Source organism: Planococcus citri, chromosome 5 (assembly GCF_950023065.1).
Source record: "Planococcus citri chromosome 5, ihPlaCitr1.1, whole genome shotgun sequence".
Lineage (NCBI taxonomy): Eukaryota > Metazoa > Arthropoda > Insecta > Hemiptera > Pseudococcidae > Planococcus > Planococcus citri.
The window spans coordinates 30,923,424-30,939,316 of record NC_088681.1 but is presented as its reverse complement, the minus strand read 5'-3'; the positions used below and the strand labels follow the sequence as shown (position 1 = coordinate 30,939,316).

The following is a 15,893-nucleotide window of genomic DNA, read 5'->3' as shown; positions in this document are numbered from 1 at the left end:
TAAATACACAAATAAAATGCTTCATTTTGTTTAATAATTCGAGTATATCTGAAAGAAATAATATAAACGTTCTTCAAATTAAAAAAAAAAAAAATTATATCAAAAATTGGGAAATTTTATTCACACGACTGTGTTTAGAAAAAAAGAAAGTAACTTAAAAAACAAATAATACATCAACAAAATACACACGCCGGGCATATTAAAAATAAATTGTATTCTACGAAGTATACAACGAGAAAAACTTCATTTCGATATCATACAATCACTATCTTAAATGGTTAACAAGAAAAAAGAAAATAATAAATTACACGATCGACTCGTAACGCGTTTTTTAAAATGTATTGCTTAAAAAAACACAACGAAGGAATGAATTTAATTTTTTTTACATTCTAAGAAGCGCCGAAGTGCAATAAATTACTTCTTTAAGCTTCCGGTGAAAAATTTACAAAAGATAGACGACAGTAAGTTTATATAGAGTATGGTAACAAAATTATTGGTATACAAAACCAATCGCGTAACTAAGCGTTCAATAATTTCTTGGTAGCTGAAACTACATCTTCGACTGAAGGCAGTGCTGCAACTTCTAAACTCTTAGTATAAGGCATGGGAACGTCAGCACCGGTGACTCTGATTACAGGAGCGTCTAAATAGAAAAATAATTCGCTTTCCATAACTCTAGCGCTAATTTCGGACGATACGCCGCATACTGGCCAGCCTTGTTCGATAGCTACGAGATGATTAGTTTTTTGAACTGATTTCGAGATAGTTTCAAAATCTAAAGGTCTAATTGTTCTAAGATTGATAACTTCAGCACTGATTCCTTGACTAGACAGTAATCTGGCAGCGTCTAGGGCTACTTCGACTCCTTTAGAATGCGATACTAAAGTTACATTATTACCAGCAACTTCTACTTTAGCTTTGCCAATAGGTAAAACGAAATCTTTGGAGAGAGCTTCGTCAGACATCGGGTACTGAACACCATACAACAACTCGTTCTCCAAAAAGACAACAGGATCTGGGTCTCGTATAGCCGCTTTTAACAAACCTTTACAATCTTCCGAATTGTAAGGTGAGATTACTTTTAAACCGGGGCACTGAGCGTACCACGCAGCAAAACATTGCGAATGCTGAGCGGCGACACCTGCAGCAGCTCCGTTTGGTCCACGAAACACAACCGGTACGTTAACTTTACCGGCAGACATGTAGAATGTTTTAGCCGCAGAGTTGATGATTTGATCGATCGCTTGCATAGCGAAATTAAACGTCATGAATTCGCAAATTGGTCGTAAACCGTCCATCGCAGCTCCGACAGCAATTCCTGCGAAACCCATTTCGGTAATAGGGGTATCGATAACACGCTTATCACCGTATTTTTTCCATAATCCTCGGGATACTTTGTAAGCTCCATCGTATTGAGCTACCTCTTCGCCGAGTATGAATACACGTTCATCTTTTTCCATTTCTTCGTCCATAGCGGCGTTCAAGGCATCTCGAACAGTCATTTGTTGAGCAGATAGAATTTTACTGGTGCTGAAGAAACGGCAGATCACACCTTTACCTGATTTCAGCGTGTTTGAGGATAGAACTGACATTTTGAGGGATGTGGATTTCAAGCTTTCACAATCGGCACTTTTTACTAAACATGAAAATGTTAAAGATGAACGTGTATCAACGCTAAAAGTTAAAACAATTACTAAAATTTTGAATGTGATCAAAGTAACCTCCAATTTTTTAATCGACCTTGCAAAATTTGATAAGTTTGATAAGTAATCTATTTTCGAAATTTTTCTTCTTTTTGCAATGAAAACGGTGTAAATGACTGATGAACTTTTTTTTGTAACCCATATCATTTCATCTCTCAGTCAGTAGCGTTTCACAAGGATTTTCACCAAACTAACTGGCAATTTCACTTTTTAGTTTTTTTCAAAAAACTTGAAACATGAAACTTCGTCATCTTTGAGTTTTGATTTGACAAAAATTGAAAATAGTTCCCAGTCGGAAATAAATTATAAAATTCAAGAATCTGAATGATGAGTTCTTGAAGACTAAAAAACAGCAAAAACTCGCTTACAAATTATTTCACGCTTATATTTTTAAACGAGATCAATCGTAAATTACAAAACAAAAATACGTAAAACAAACAAAATAATATGTATGTACATGAAATTAAAATTATTATGGAAAGTTGGTTCATGTTCATAGAAATAGAAAACGTAAAATTTGACATCCTTCATTATAAACTGTGAATACAGCCAGTCATTTTAATTACAAAATTTAATGTATTGATATTCCTACGAATATACATTCTGCGCAGTGACCAAGTACTGATACTGAGAATCATAATTCACTGTCTTCTCGATATGTTTGTCACCAATTCCATATCTTTATGAATTGTTTTCGGATGATTCTCAATTTCTGACATCTTTTCCAAAAATAAATCCAGGTTCTGTCCGATTACCTGGCATGCATATAGTTCTCAATTAAATTTTTATTCATTTTAATCGTCAGAATTGAAACGATCATAATATATCTTACCTCGGTATAGAAATCTGGATAAATGAGCGGTAATACGAAATCTCTCAGTATCTCTGCGGTTCTTCTGGTTGAAAATAACAAACAGACCTCACCATATTCGTAAACTTTATCGAAATAGTTTCGATAATTCTGTTTCAATACTAAAAATAATTTCAAACTAATTTCTTCTGGATCTTCTTTACGTTCTCTGCAAAAATTCAAAACCAAAAAAAAAAAAAAAGATGACATGAAATAATGCAATTAATGCCTACTTGAAGTAGAAATTGTAATGCTTTTGCTTACACTACTTCTATTTCGAAAGATGTAATGCTGCTTTTTTCAATTTCCGTGAAGGGTTGTAATTTATGAGAAAAACATTCAATTATTAACCTACTGGAAGCCGTACTGAAATGTACTTTCAGATCCTGAAACAAAATTCGAATCACTTCAGTCGTAAATTGATGCTTCACTCATCTATAGTAATACTAACATGATAAAAATTCCAGTTACCCTATTTTTTAAGAAATGTTGATCAATGATCGCGTAATCACATTTTAAAGAGTAAATGTATTTTTTTTCGTCTTTTCGATTATCATTTATGACGCTCATTAATTCTTTCAATCCCTGAAAATTAAAATCAACGATAATGACACAGTTTAGCTGATTCTACTCACTATTCGTCCGTCAAGGCTAATTCAATTTTACTTACACCATCGAAATCTTTAAAATTCATCCTGGAGAATTTTTTACAAATGGTCGGTTTTCGACTGAACAGAGTTTTCGCAAATCTCCTCCTATCCTCTCGTGGCACCGGTGTCAACATACAAATAAAAGAAAATGCTATAAATTGAACTTCGTAATCGCCACATTCGAATAGAACCCATTCAGATAATTTTATTCTGTAAAGGATTCAAAAATGAAATTATTTTTTTGAAAAACTGTGTCAAAATAGAGGAATTTTATGCCTACAGATGCGGTTGAAACGACGTCATCATATCATCAGTCCACTCCATTGTATCCATATTCACTAAGTCGGTCAGAAACAACAGTAAGGATTTTTTCACTAGCACGTGGATATTGTTGGCGTTTATGGTTTCGATTAATGGCATTAAACAAAACGTTACCAAGTCTTTGTAAACCACTTTTACGTTTTCTATGAATTCCTGTAGATGAATTATTATTTTAATTTTGTGGTTACGATGCAGGTACAGTAGACTTCCGATTATCCGACCTCCGATTATCCGAACAGCCGTATTATCCGAACGAAAAAAAATTCTCCCTATTATCCGTTTTTTCTGATTATCCGAACAAAATCCGTATTATCCGGACAAACATACACAAATTATGTACAAGTACATAGTCAAAAATTTTTGTAATCTTTGTTTTTGGTTTGTTTTTCTCCATTTTGTGAAGAAATAAAATTAATCCTTTGCACTTTTTATAAAAAATTTAAAAAATACACCATTATCATAAAAAAAACAGTCATTTTCTACCAAAATTCAACCAAAAAATATTAATCCGTATTATCCGGATTTTCGATTATCCGGACAACCTAATTCCCCAATTAGTTCGGATAATCGGAAGTCTACTGTATAGGTAAGTTGAATAATATTACTGCACGTGAATATTTCAGAACTTTTTAATTTCTTCAGAAGGCATGGAAATTCGAATACCTACCCGAATTGTTAAGCAAAAATCGTGACAATACAGAAGAAAATCCCTGGACGAATTTTGTTGTTTTTTAATCAACAGCAAAACATACGTTACTAGTTTGGCTAATCTTTCCGAAACATCTTCCCAATGCTCTTCCTCCTGAAATATTAGAAAATAGCAAAATTAGTTTCTATTTTAAATATACAAAGTAAATAACTGATATTTTATTTTTTCGTTGAATTGATTTTATTGATTACCTGATAATATGATCGTAACAGTCTCAAGGCCCACATAATTGCTGCTATTCGTTTAGTTTCACACATTGGCTGCAATTTTTCACAAATTACCGTTTTAACTGTATTCTATGTAGTCGTTGTAAAGCTACCTACATGTAAATATGTAGGTATGGGTATTTTTAAAAAATAGTTACCAATTTCTTTTCTCTGGCTATATTCTCCATCGTGAAAATAGTTTTACGGTTTAATTGAGGCGGTGGTTTCAATTCGCCATTATCGTGCAAGGCCCGGTGAACTATTTCGTCTAACATTTTATTGCTGTCTGCTTTTTGAAGCAGTGTATTGAAATCCATGTTTGGATTGTTTCAGGTTTCAGTCAACCAGTTCGAAAATCTGAAAAAATTTGACATGGTTATAAACAATCTGATGGGTTTGTTTGCTTTGAGAAAATATTGAAAGGGATAAAAAGATTGAACTTTTGAATGTTAAAACATGGCAGAATACCTATGATGTAAGATGGCCCTGCATTTTGAAGCGACAATAAATTCAAATGCGATCTTTATAATAATTGTTAAGGTCTGCTTTAAAAATTAATATTTTCACTCTTCATCAAAAACTCTAAAATTCTGTTCACTTTTATTTATTTATTTATTTCTTTTTGTAGTTCAAACCTTGATCTGATTTGATATACTTATTTCATAATAATTTACAATAAAACTTGATAAGTTTGAACGATGAAAGTCAAATCAGCTACTTTAGCTACTGAGTTTTCAAATTTTCAATTAATTAATGAACCTTAGGCAGATATCATTATCGACCGTTCATCTGATTTGGAGTTATCGTGTAAAGTACTTATAGTCTATATTCTATACCCTAAAAAGTGCTCTAGAAATCGACTTTTTTTTAAACCTCTTGGGGACTGAAAAGTTTTATATTTTATGGGTATTCACAACCACCCTCGTTCCAAAAATGCAATGTTCCCACCCCTAAGTCTGTGGGCTCCCCCCTTGGGGGGCTCCTGAAAGTCGCCTGTAAATACTTTTCGGGGACTATGGGAACATTATATTTTTGAAAAGGGCATATACCACTGATTGAAAAAATAAAATGTTCCCACCCCTCCGACCATGGGCCGAGGTACCACCCCCCTAGAGGGGGTGTGAAAATCCGTCTTGTGGTATGTATTTTCGTAATTTTTGAGTTGAATATGTATCGTTGTATTGTTATAGTTGAAAAACAATCAATACCCCTTCCTCCCCCCACCCTTGAAAAGGGTCCACCCCCCTGAAAATTTGAAATGCGTATATTTCCTGATGTAATGCACTTATCTGAGGGCAATTTTTTTTGTCAGGTAGCAATTAATGCCTAGAATTTGAGAAGCATTTTTTCCACTCACCCTCACCTCGCACTCACGTCTCAGCTCTTTACTCAAATAATTGAGAACACACAACTTTACCTGTAATTCAGTTATTTTCACGCGGTTTTCACTGTTAACCTTCAAGTTGAACTTGGAATAAAAAAAAACCACTCGCCTCATCCTTTGTACTCATGTTTCATCCTCTTCCCTCCATCACTTAAAAATTAGGTACCCATTTTACTCAAATAATTGGAAACACACAACTTTGGCTGTAATTCAGTTATTTTCACGTGGTTTTCACTGTTAACCTTCAAGTTGAACTTGGAATGCAAAAAAAAACCACTCACCTCATCCTTTGTACTCCTGTTTAATCCTCTCCCCTCTATCACTTCAAAATTAGGTACCCATTTTTGTTGGTATTTTCAATGGTTTTAACTTTCTTCTATACTGAAATTTTTCATAGTAAGATACTTGTAGTTATGAAATAATGATCACTAATATTACTATACTTGGTCTACTCAGTTTGACCCCAAAGCTTCCTCCTGCTTCCCTGCTTCCCTCTTCATAAAATTGATGTAAATTTTTGAAAAAATGAGTTTTGTTATTTCTCGCAACATTATTAGCAGTATGTCTATGTATGAAGCAAGTGAAATATATGAGAAGGTAGGAAGGTACCTGACTGCCTACATCTCAGCTATATTATAGTACTTCAATAATGTTGGAAATACGCTTTTACGAGGGTCGATTACCTACAAATTATTTGCCATATCTTCTGTATAGGTATAGAAATACGCGATTTTCAGTTATATATTTTGTAATGTTGACGGTGATGTTATTTTTTCATTTCAGTCTTAATAATGAAATGGAATCAAAAAAATGTTTCGAAAAATGTCTGTTTTGCTTATTACATAAAGTACCCATTTTTGTTGGTATTTTCAATGGTTTTAACTTTCTTCTATACTGAAATTTTTCATAGTAAGATACTTGTAGTTATGAAATAATGATCACTAATATCACTATACTTGGTCTACTCAGTTTGACCCCAAAGCTTCCTCCTGCTTCCCTCCTTCCCTCTTCATAAAATTGATGTAAATTGTTAAAAAAAAAATAGTTTTGTTATTTCTCGCAACATTATTAGCAGTATGTATGAAACATAGTGAAGTAGATCTCTTGACATTTTTAGCACTTATTTAAACCATTGTATACTCGTTCAAAATTCAAAGTTCATTTTTGTCAAAATTATGAGCTCTCAAAATAATAAATCCTTTCTTGAAAACATGATAATTTTGCAATTTTCTTCCAAAGATGGTATAATTAAACAATTGATGTAGAATTATATGCTACAGTGGGCATCAAAATTTTCTAATTCTTCAATTTTTTGAGCTCTCGCAAGTAGGAGGGGAGGTTAGTCATTCACCTAAAAATTTGAAATTATTCCTACGTCCTGGTAATGTCATCTTACCATAATTGTTAGCAAGGCTTCACGAAATTACTAGAATTTCAAAAAAGAAGAAAAAATTTGAAAAACAGAACACTCTAAAGCTCGTTTTTCGCACGAAGGAGGGAAGGAGACTTGATAAGTATAACAAAAAATATTACCTAGTTGAACCAAAAAAGGAGTTACTTAATTCTTTGCTCCCTTAATATAAAACATGATTTAGGAAGTTTTCTGATCCAAATGGATAAAAATAATCATTCTTGTTTCATTCAGAAAAAGGGAGTATAGGAATTAGTTAAATTTTCTTCAATAGGTATGTAGTTAAATTCATACAAGAAAAAAAAATTTTAATGGATTACTTTGTGAGTTTGTGATGTTGTCGGGTGTCTGCAAAAAGGCTCAATTTTCAATTCAAATTCTTCACATACAAGCAAGAAATTCGCTATTTTTATTCCCAAAATGTAGTCACTTGGGGGCTCTGAGAAAAGCCATCTGAGAGGAATTTTGTCCCTTAGCACCCCTCAGACCAAACTGGACTGTTTCTTTCAAAAAAAAAAAAAAAAATGGCAGAAACGTAGGTAGTTAGAAATTTGATTTAAAGGAATATTCAATCAGTAGGTACCTAGCTGCATTTTTTTCTATGGAAGAGTTCATATTATCCATTTAGTGGCATATGCACTAATTTGATACCAAGTTGTTGAAGTAGTTTTAATCAGCGGTTCCTTCCTGTTAGTCATATGTACGTACGATGCAACGCAAATCTTCCTTTTAAAACTAAAAATTACATAGAATATGAAAGCTGCTTTAAAACCTAACTTGACAAATCACTCAAAGAACCTTAAACGAATTTGAAAACTTCATCAAGAACACTTCTACATGAATAAGACCATTTTAGAAATGATTCGTAGACCCATTACTATCAAAAAATGCAAGCGATAAGGTTATTGAGAATGCAGACGTTTGAAAGATTTCTTTAAAAAACTGATACTCCAAGCAGAGTCCATGATAACAGAAAAGGTATAGAAATACACCATTTTTGGTTATAGGAAGAAATTTTATAGGACTCAATTTTATTGATAATACCACCAATTTACCTTATTTTTCTACATCATACTTATTTTATGTAATAAGCAAAACAGACATTTTTCGAAACATTTTTTTGATTCCATTTCATTATTAAGACTGAAATGAAAAAATAACATCACCGTCAACATTACAAAATATATAACTGAAAATCGCGTATTTCTATACCTATACAGAAGATATGGCAAATAATTTGTAGGTAATCGACCCTCGTAAAAGCGTATTTCCAACATTATTGAAGTACTATAATATAGCTGAGATGTAGGCAGTCAGGTACCTTCCTACCTTCTCATATATTTCACTTGCTTCATACATAGACATACTGCTAATAATGTTGCGAGAAATAACAAAACTCATTTTTTCAAAAATTTACATCAATTTTATGAAGAGGGAAGCAGGGAAGCAGGAGGAAGCTTTGGGGTCAAACTGAGTAGACCAAGTATAGTGATATTAGTGATCATTATTTCATAACTACAAGTATCTTACTATGAAAAATTTCAGTATAGAAGAAAGTTAAAACCATTGAAAATACCAACAAAAATGGGTACCTAATTTTGAAGTGATAGAGGGGAGAGGATTAAACAGGAGTACAAAGGATGAGGTGAGTGGTTTTTTTTTGCATTCCAAGTTCAACTTGAAGGTTAACAGTGAAAACCACGTGAAAATAACTGAATTACAGCCAAAGTTGTGTGTTTCCAATTATTTGAGTAAAATGGGTACCTAATTTTTAAGTGATGGAGGGAAGAGGATGAAACATGAGTACAAAGGATGAGGCGAGTGGTTTTTTTTTATTCCAAGTTCAACTTGAAGGTTAACAGTGAAAACCGCGTGAAAATAACTGAATTACAGGTAAAGTTGTGTGTTCTCAATTATTTGAGTAAAGAGCTGAGACGTGAGTGCGAGGTGAGGGTGAGTGGAAAAAATGCTTCTCAAATTCTAGGCATTAATTGCTACCTGACAAAAAAAATTGCCCTCAGATAAGTGCATTACATCAGGAAATATACGCATTTCAAATTTTCAGGGGGGTGGACCCTTTTCAAGGGTGGGGGGAGGAAGGGGTATTGATTGTTTTTCAACTATAACAATACAACGATACATATTCAACTCAAAAATTACGAAAATACATACCACAAGACGGATTTTCACACCCCCTCTAGGGGGGTGGTACCTCGGCCCATGGTCGGAGGGGTGGGAACATTTTATTTTTTCAATCAGTGGTATATGCCCTTTTCAAAAATATAATGTTCCCATAGTCCCCGAAAAGTATTTACAGGCGACTTTCAGGAGCCCCCCAAGGGGGGAGCCCACAGACTTAGGGGTGGGAACATTGCATTTTTGGAACGAGGGTGGTTGTGAATACCCATAAAATATAAAACTTTTCAGTCCCCAGACCGAAAATTTTTTTTGATCACTTTTTGGCTCATAGAATATAGACTATTATTCTCAGCCTAGACTATCCAAATTAGGCAACTTATTTCGCATCTCGATTTACGTCTCACAACGCAATATTAATTATTGATCGATATGATATTATTTTAATTATTATTATTACCAGGATTTCCCTTGCGGAGTGCAATATTGTGCGGAAAATCCATCCCAATAATTAATTCAGTTTCGACTTACTGTAATTGGCGATTAATTTTGGAGGTTATCAAAAAAATTTGTAATTTAATCGAATCACGTTTACACATTTTAGAAAAAATAGACTACGTTTTCTTATCTTTTAAACTTGAAATTGTTGATTGTGTTTTCAATGAGCTATTGTTTTTATCATCTTATTCGGGAAAATACAGCAGAATTATGATGAAAATTTTATTATACGAGTGTCATTGCATTTATCTATTATCATTCCTTTCATCTGTAAACAAAATATCCACACACGAACAATAAATTTATTGTTATGGAAATTAAAATATGGTAACAACGATTTTTTTCTTTATAAAAAATGGTAGAAAGAAATTTTTAGAAATTGAATAATAGATCTTTCAAAAAATATTATAAAGAACCTACCAAAGCATGGAACAGATGAAATGATAATTGGATTGTAAGGTTAGGTATGCGATCAAAGGCTTGATGTCAATCCAACGGTTATAGGATTTCTTATTTATTTACATTTTTGTTTCTTTAATGAGTAAATTTGAATGCGAGGTGAAAGGTGGGTACCTACTACCAAAATAGAACATTATTTTTTCATTTTTTTTTGGTAGGCTATTTACTTATTTGATGGCTTGAATACGAGCTAGATAATACTTAAATCTAGTTTTTCATTTTTTTTTTCAAAGAAATTATTTATTTTCAAGCAATAGACATGTACTTACAATATTTTATTTAAAAACTATTTATGTATTTTTATTCATGGAAATTTTTAGACAGCAGTAGGAAGACAAAAATATTATTTCTATGTCATCGAATCCAGGAATTGGTGAAAAAAAATGATGATGTGATGCGAAAATGATTATCCTAACCTAACACAATAGCCATGTTTTAATCTAAATTGAAGACGATGTACAAGAAATGTACCGGAACCGTATCTACCTAGTACCTACTCCAGTCTCAATGTTTCATCAGTAGTGATAACGTACCTAATGGATTTTGTAAATATTTGACAGGAAAAATCAACGTAACTATACTACGGTAGCCTTCGGAGAAACGTTGGCCTAATTGAACGTTTTTCCCCTACAAATCTTTCTTCGGAGTAATTGTAAAACCACATTTCATCAGCTACCTGATGTACCTTTTGTGTCGTTTCAAACATTACGATAGAATTAGCTATCTACCTACGCTTTATATCAATATTTTACTATGTACTCGAAGCTAAACCAGGTAATTGTTGTGGTTTAATGATACTATAACGAGTAGAGGTATTATACCTATGTATACAGAAATGAATCATACTTACCAATATGTAAATCCATTTATGTGACGTTTGTCTTAAAATAATAAATGATTGAAAAGCCACGCATTCCAAACAAACTGGAGTTGGAAAACTAAAAACAAAACATTATGTAGACGAAATATTATACAACTTAACGCGATTGCGTGCACCGATCGATAAGTTCCGGTGGTGTTCTGTCTGCTGGAAGAGGAAGTAAAAGGGTCAGAATTTAGAAGGGTAAGTTATACTGTTGCAAATGGGTAGATGGATTCGTTAGGTGGTATACCTACGTTTACGTATACGATACAATAATAAACAACATCCCTTATTATTTTGAAGACGCATTTGCAGATATTTATGACGAAGAAAAAAATTGAGTTTGAAATAGGCATCTTACCTATCTTCTTTTTTTTCCTGATACCTACGAAAAATTGATCGAAAAAACTTTTCGGATAGCATTGTCATTTCTTTTGGCACTGGAGTAATAATTTTTATAATACCTAAGTAAATAAAATAATTTTTTTTTTTCGTAGAATGTGCATTTAACATTGCGTTTCCACGTATGGTACTTACTTTCTAGAATTTTACATACATACTTATACGAGTTTCTCGCACGTATTAATGGGGATTTACGTGTAGTTTGATTCTCTTTACCTATACCTACGTCAAATGCAGCAGGTAACTAACAGTGATGGAAAATGTCGTTTATTGAGTTGAATTTATTGGGACCAGCATGTTAATTTGTGAAAGTGTGTATATTTTTTTTTCAATTTGCAAAATTAAGAGAATGTTGAACAGTAATTCGAAGAAACTAAATGGTATTACCCACATAAGAAAATAATAGGATCAAAATTTATCGAGATGAATATGCAAATTTTTTTCGTTTCATTAATTCAAAACCTGAAAAAATTGTCTTGATATTTTTTGTTTTCAAATTAAAAAGATGATTTTACAGTTTTAAATAATGATTTTTTTTTAAATGCAATTTTACCTACCTACTGGGCACAAAATTTCTCGTATCAGATGTTTTTTTAATTAGTCATGAAAATACTTTTGAAATATTGATGATAGTGATAAACTATTGATGCATGTCCAGGTTTACTGTCGAGCCGTTTAGAAGAGAAAGGGAGAGGGAGAAGAGGAGATGAAGCTGCATCAAAAATGACAATTGAAAATACGTACTACGAAAGGAAGCCTTTATAACTCGTCAATTCCAATCCGGCAATCCAGCTGAAATTTGGCTCATCGAAAGAGTACCTATTTCACCTAAATCTTGGAACCAAATTTTCAGATGCCAAAGTTGATATTAGATTTTTGGCGAATCCGAAATAAGTAAATAAAAGAGAGGAAAATCTGAAACTTGGTTTACGTACAAGAGTTGATTCCATGCATAGATTGCCTTCATTTCCAGTCGATGTTGGAGCTTCCAGCAAGAATTGACTTTACTCTAGTGATTTCAAATTGCTCTAGCAGAACTTACGTTGACTTGGTAATGGTGAACTCAAATTAAACGCGGTTAAAACAAATAAATTTTTGTATCTTTCTTAAAATCAACCCAGAAATATCAAATTTGAAATTTGAAATCTGTAACGAACAAACATAAATGAGTTCTGTGCTGAGCAAAGCAGACAGCGTGTATGGATCTTAGAACACGAAACCAATGAAATTGCCTTCTGTGTTAATGATTCCCAGTCCCATCCATTGATCAATTCCATCTTCATCAAAATTTAGCAATGACCTGATCATAGTCCCAATGTACTACTCCCAGATTCATGTAAGTAGAGAGTGTGTAATTGGCTGTTTGTTGGTGAGCTTTATCTAGTTCAGCTTTTATTATTATTTTTTTGTAAGATGTACATTCTATAATAATTATTACTTATACCTACCTACCAAAAACTTACTTTGTGCATTGACGTTGCAATGAGAAAATCAATTTGCTCCTCTTTTTCCACTGAACTTTTCAATAAAAGCTTCCCTGCACACGTTCCATTCTGAGGTAGAGTTTCTTGAGAGTGGGTCAAGCTTTAGTCTCACAGAAGAATATAAAAATTCTTCAAGTTCTTCGGCATTTACCTATCTACCTACTTCAACCTACCTACGTAATAACGTGATATCAAGAAGATGTCGCAAGAATCTAAGGACTATAACTTACGTTTCTTCACTTACCCAGATAATATTCAAGTTTTACCCAGGAGCTTTTACGAAATATTGTTCACAGAAAATATAAGCTCATTCTATCAAACATTTCAATCAATGTAGTAACAATCTTCGTACAGGTTATCATTTATGGTTATCAATAATGATAAATTTTCTAGAAAGTTTTTCTCATTTAGAATTTAGAAAAAATGCCTAGCTAATCGTGTGCGAAGATGATTTTTATTCCATTATACGTAGTACCTAGTTTCATGAAGTTAGATACTTTTATGACTGAAGAATGAAAACAGTAAGTAACGTGGTCACAGTTTCCTACCATTTTTAGCTTTTTTTTTGTTACCTCGAGACGATTAATTTTATAGATTTTACTTTTGATACTCGGCTTGTGCTGGCAACCAGCTTCTGAATCGCGAGTTTTACAAGCTGAAGCAGCTGAAATTCAGCGGGGGGAACCAGTTGCTGAATACTACTCGGACGAAGACGACCCACCGGATATACATTATCCAAATCCAGGACCTGACCAACTGCCTGATGCGCCTGGGGATTTCAGATGTAAAGATGATCCTGCCATTGGCCCGATTGAAAAAAACCTTGGACGTGCCCAAATGGATGAAAACAAAGGTAGAATAGTAATTATGACATTATTATCATTACGTTTCAGATCAGTGTCTAAGAATATTGTGCGTGATAAGAAAATGTACCCACCAAAAAAGGCAGGAAAAATTCCCAGCTAAAAAAAATCACTAATTTTACCGATAACAAATTGATTGAGTATCGTAACTTGATAAAAAAATTCATCATTTTTAAAAAAATGTTTAAAATCGTTTCGTGTACGTAAACGCGAAGAATTTTAAAAAAAAAAATCCATTTTTTGTTCACCCCTAAAGAGATTTTTTCCACATTTTTTTTTCTCATCATGCACTATATATTCTTGGACTCTCTGCTCAGTGATTTGGTCATTGCTTCAACGGATCATAAAATTGAATTTTGTGCCCAAGTGAAGGTGCCATTCGTCCCTATCGAAGTCGTTATTTTGGTAAACAAAATGGGAAAAATGTTGGACCGGAATCAATAAAGCAACTTGACTCATTCTTGAGTATCGCCAGCAACATCGAAGAAAACTCATACATTACTGATAATGAGGGTGGCAATGACGACCAGCATGATGATAACGTGCATGAAGGTGATCTTTTTTACATTTCACATTTTGAAGCAATTTAGTATAACCTTATCAACGATTTCTAAAACCTAATTTTTTGTAGAAGGAGAAGGCGGTCATCCAACTCACTTTTGTGTTCATAAATTTGACATACGAGGTGGCGGAAATATCAAACCATACGACATCGACATGGTGGTTGCGGCGAGAAACCCTAGGCGAATGGCTAATGTAGGTAAACGAAAGAAACGTCAAGTAAAACCAGTTGATTTGATTGATCAAAGAGTCGATTCAATGGGGAAATTTTTCGAGACTGTTGGTTAACCATGAATATTCAAATGGAAGACTAGGGGATGAGACCATATTTCGGAATATTGATTGGAAGAACACATCACGTCGAATTCCTTTTCGTTGCAAAGAATGTATATGTTTAGGTAGTGCTGAGTAATAATCAGATTTTGCAGGGGAAAGCTTACCAAGTTTTGATTATAAAAAGTATTATTTTATTATTCGATAAGTAATGTAAATTGAATTTTATAGGCTATAGTTGTACATTCTTAAATATCTAGCTGTGTGTTTTTTTGTAGATATTTATATTAGTAATTTATTCAATAAAAAACATAAAATAGGTGCTAATTTCACCCTCATCGAAAATTTGAAATGTATGAAAATATAGGTATAGGGTTAGTATTTTGCAGGATTTTTCTAAACCCCTAATCTTACAAATTGGCATCCTAATTTTTGTACCTACTCGTGGATGGAACTCAACTTCTAAAATTCGAACGATAACTCATGCTATAAAAAAATATATGTAGGTGACTAAACTCACGATAAAACATATAGTGAAACACGTGATTTTTTGCAGTATCTATTGCCATTGCCCTTTCCTCCCAGTAATTAATTCTTATATTAGACAGTAGACACATCGACTGCATGGTAGAGCACTGCATGACGACCTTTTTATTCTACTTTGGTACATCAATACATAAGTTTGATGCAGATTGGCTAAAGTAGGTACCTACCTACCTACCTATATAGGTACTTATAAACTAGTTTCATAAGCGGTATAATTTACCACTTTGCAAAAAATAATATTATAACCACGTTGAAGATGAAATTATATAGTAACGGGTACCATCATCGAACATAAACAAATCGCATTCACTAACGCAAAAAAAAAGAAGAAAACCCCCGTCAGATACTAATATTTTTTAATTTTGATACTCACGTGATACGAAAATACCTACCTATATCCAGCAAGCTAGACGAATAGAAAAAATCTGCAGAGAGGTGATTTAAATCTGCAGTATTGATGACGTGCAACTTCCAAGAAAATATTCCTCGCGGGGTTCGTCTAATTTACATAATAATTTTAATCAATCGAGTATAGGTAGGTATCTACATAAAAAATATAACGCGTAGGGATTACC

General features: G+C 33.2%; 3 protein-coding genes across 4 annotated transcripts; 1 reads left to right on the top strand and 2 right to left on the bottom strand.

Moving 5' to 3' along the window:
- Positions 1–12: 12 nt before the first annotated feature.
- Positions 13–1,774, bottom strand: LOC135846882 (pyruvate dehydrogenase E1 component subunit beta, mitochondrial-like). The gene has a single exon (XM_065366228.1). The coding sequence runs from the start codon at positions 1,590–1,592 to the stop codon at positions 519–521; it is 1,074 nt and encodes a 357-aa protein (XP_065222300.1). The 5' UTR covers positions 1,593–1,774; the 3' UTR covers positions 13–518.
- Positions 1,775–2,067: 293 nt separating this feature from the next.
- Positions 2,068–11,335, bottom strand: LOC135846883 (uncharacterized). 2 transcript variants are annotated; one of them, XM_065366230.1, is made up of 11 exons: positions 11,178–11,334; positions 9,831–10,136; positions 4,598–4,796; positions 4,425–4,493; positions 4,192–4,326; positions 3,484–3,677; positions 3,224–3,413; positions 3,025–3,138; positions 2,818–2,939; positions 2,536–2,722; positions 2,068–2,458 (listed from the first exon to the last, which is right to left on the bottom strand). In XM_065366230.1, exons 3-11 carry the CDS (start codon positions 4,754–4,756, stop codon positions 2,345–2,347), a joined length of 1,284 nt encoding a protein of 427 aa, XP_065222302.1. In that variant the 5' UTR covers positions 4,757–4,796; positions 9,831–10,136; positions 11,178–11,334; the 3' UTR covers positions 2,068–2,344. The 2 variants fall into 2 exon arrangements, with proteins under 2 accessions (XP_065222302.1, XP_065222301.1); XM_065366229.1 differs by lacking the exon at positions 9,831–10,136 and having other exon boundaries at positions 11,178–11,335.
- Positions 11,336–13,438: 2,103 nt separating this feature from the next.
- LOC135846890 (uncharacterized) lies at positions 13,439–15,094 on the top strand. Its single transcript, XM_065366236.1, has 4 exons — positions 13,439–13,596; positions 13,670–13,928; positions 14,311–14,490; positions 14,570–15,094. Exons 1-4 carry the CDS (start codon positions 13,588–13,590, stop codon positions 14,785–14,787), a joined length of 666 nt encoding a protein of 221 aa, XP_065222308.1. The 5' UTR covers positions 13,439–13,587; the 3' UTR covers positions 14,788–15,094.
- Positions 15,095–15,893: the final 799 nt, after the last annotated feature.

Bases quoted from the DNA above. Each gene is read 5' to 3' on its own strand.
- LOC135846882 (XM_065366228.1), bottom strand. From the start codon at position 1,592: ATGTCAGTTCTATCCTCAAACACGCTGAAATCAGGTAAAGGTGTGATC.
- LOC135846883 (XM_065366229.1), bottom strand. From the start codon at position 4,756: ATGGATTTCAATACACTGCTTCAAAAAGCAGACAGCAATAAAATGTTA. The intron at 3,414-3,483 runs GTAGGCATAAAA...AATCCTTTACAG, and splicing joins ACGTCGTTTCAACCGCATCT to AATAAAATTATCTGAATGGG. The intron at 2,940-3,024 runs GTAACTGGAATT...ATTTTGTTTCAG, and splicing joins AACATTTCTTAAAAAATAGG to GATCTGAAAGTACATTTCAG.
- LOC135846890 (XM_065366236.1), top strand. The intron at 13,929-14,310 runs GTAGAATAGTAA...GCCCAAGTGAAG, and splicing joins CCAAATGGATGAAAACAAAG to GTGCCATTCGTCCCTATCGA. The intron at 14,491-14,569 runs GTGATCTTTTTT...AATTTTTTGTAG, and splicing joins TGATGATAACGTGCATGAAG to AAGGAGAAGGCGGTCATCCA.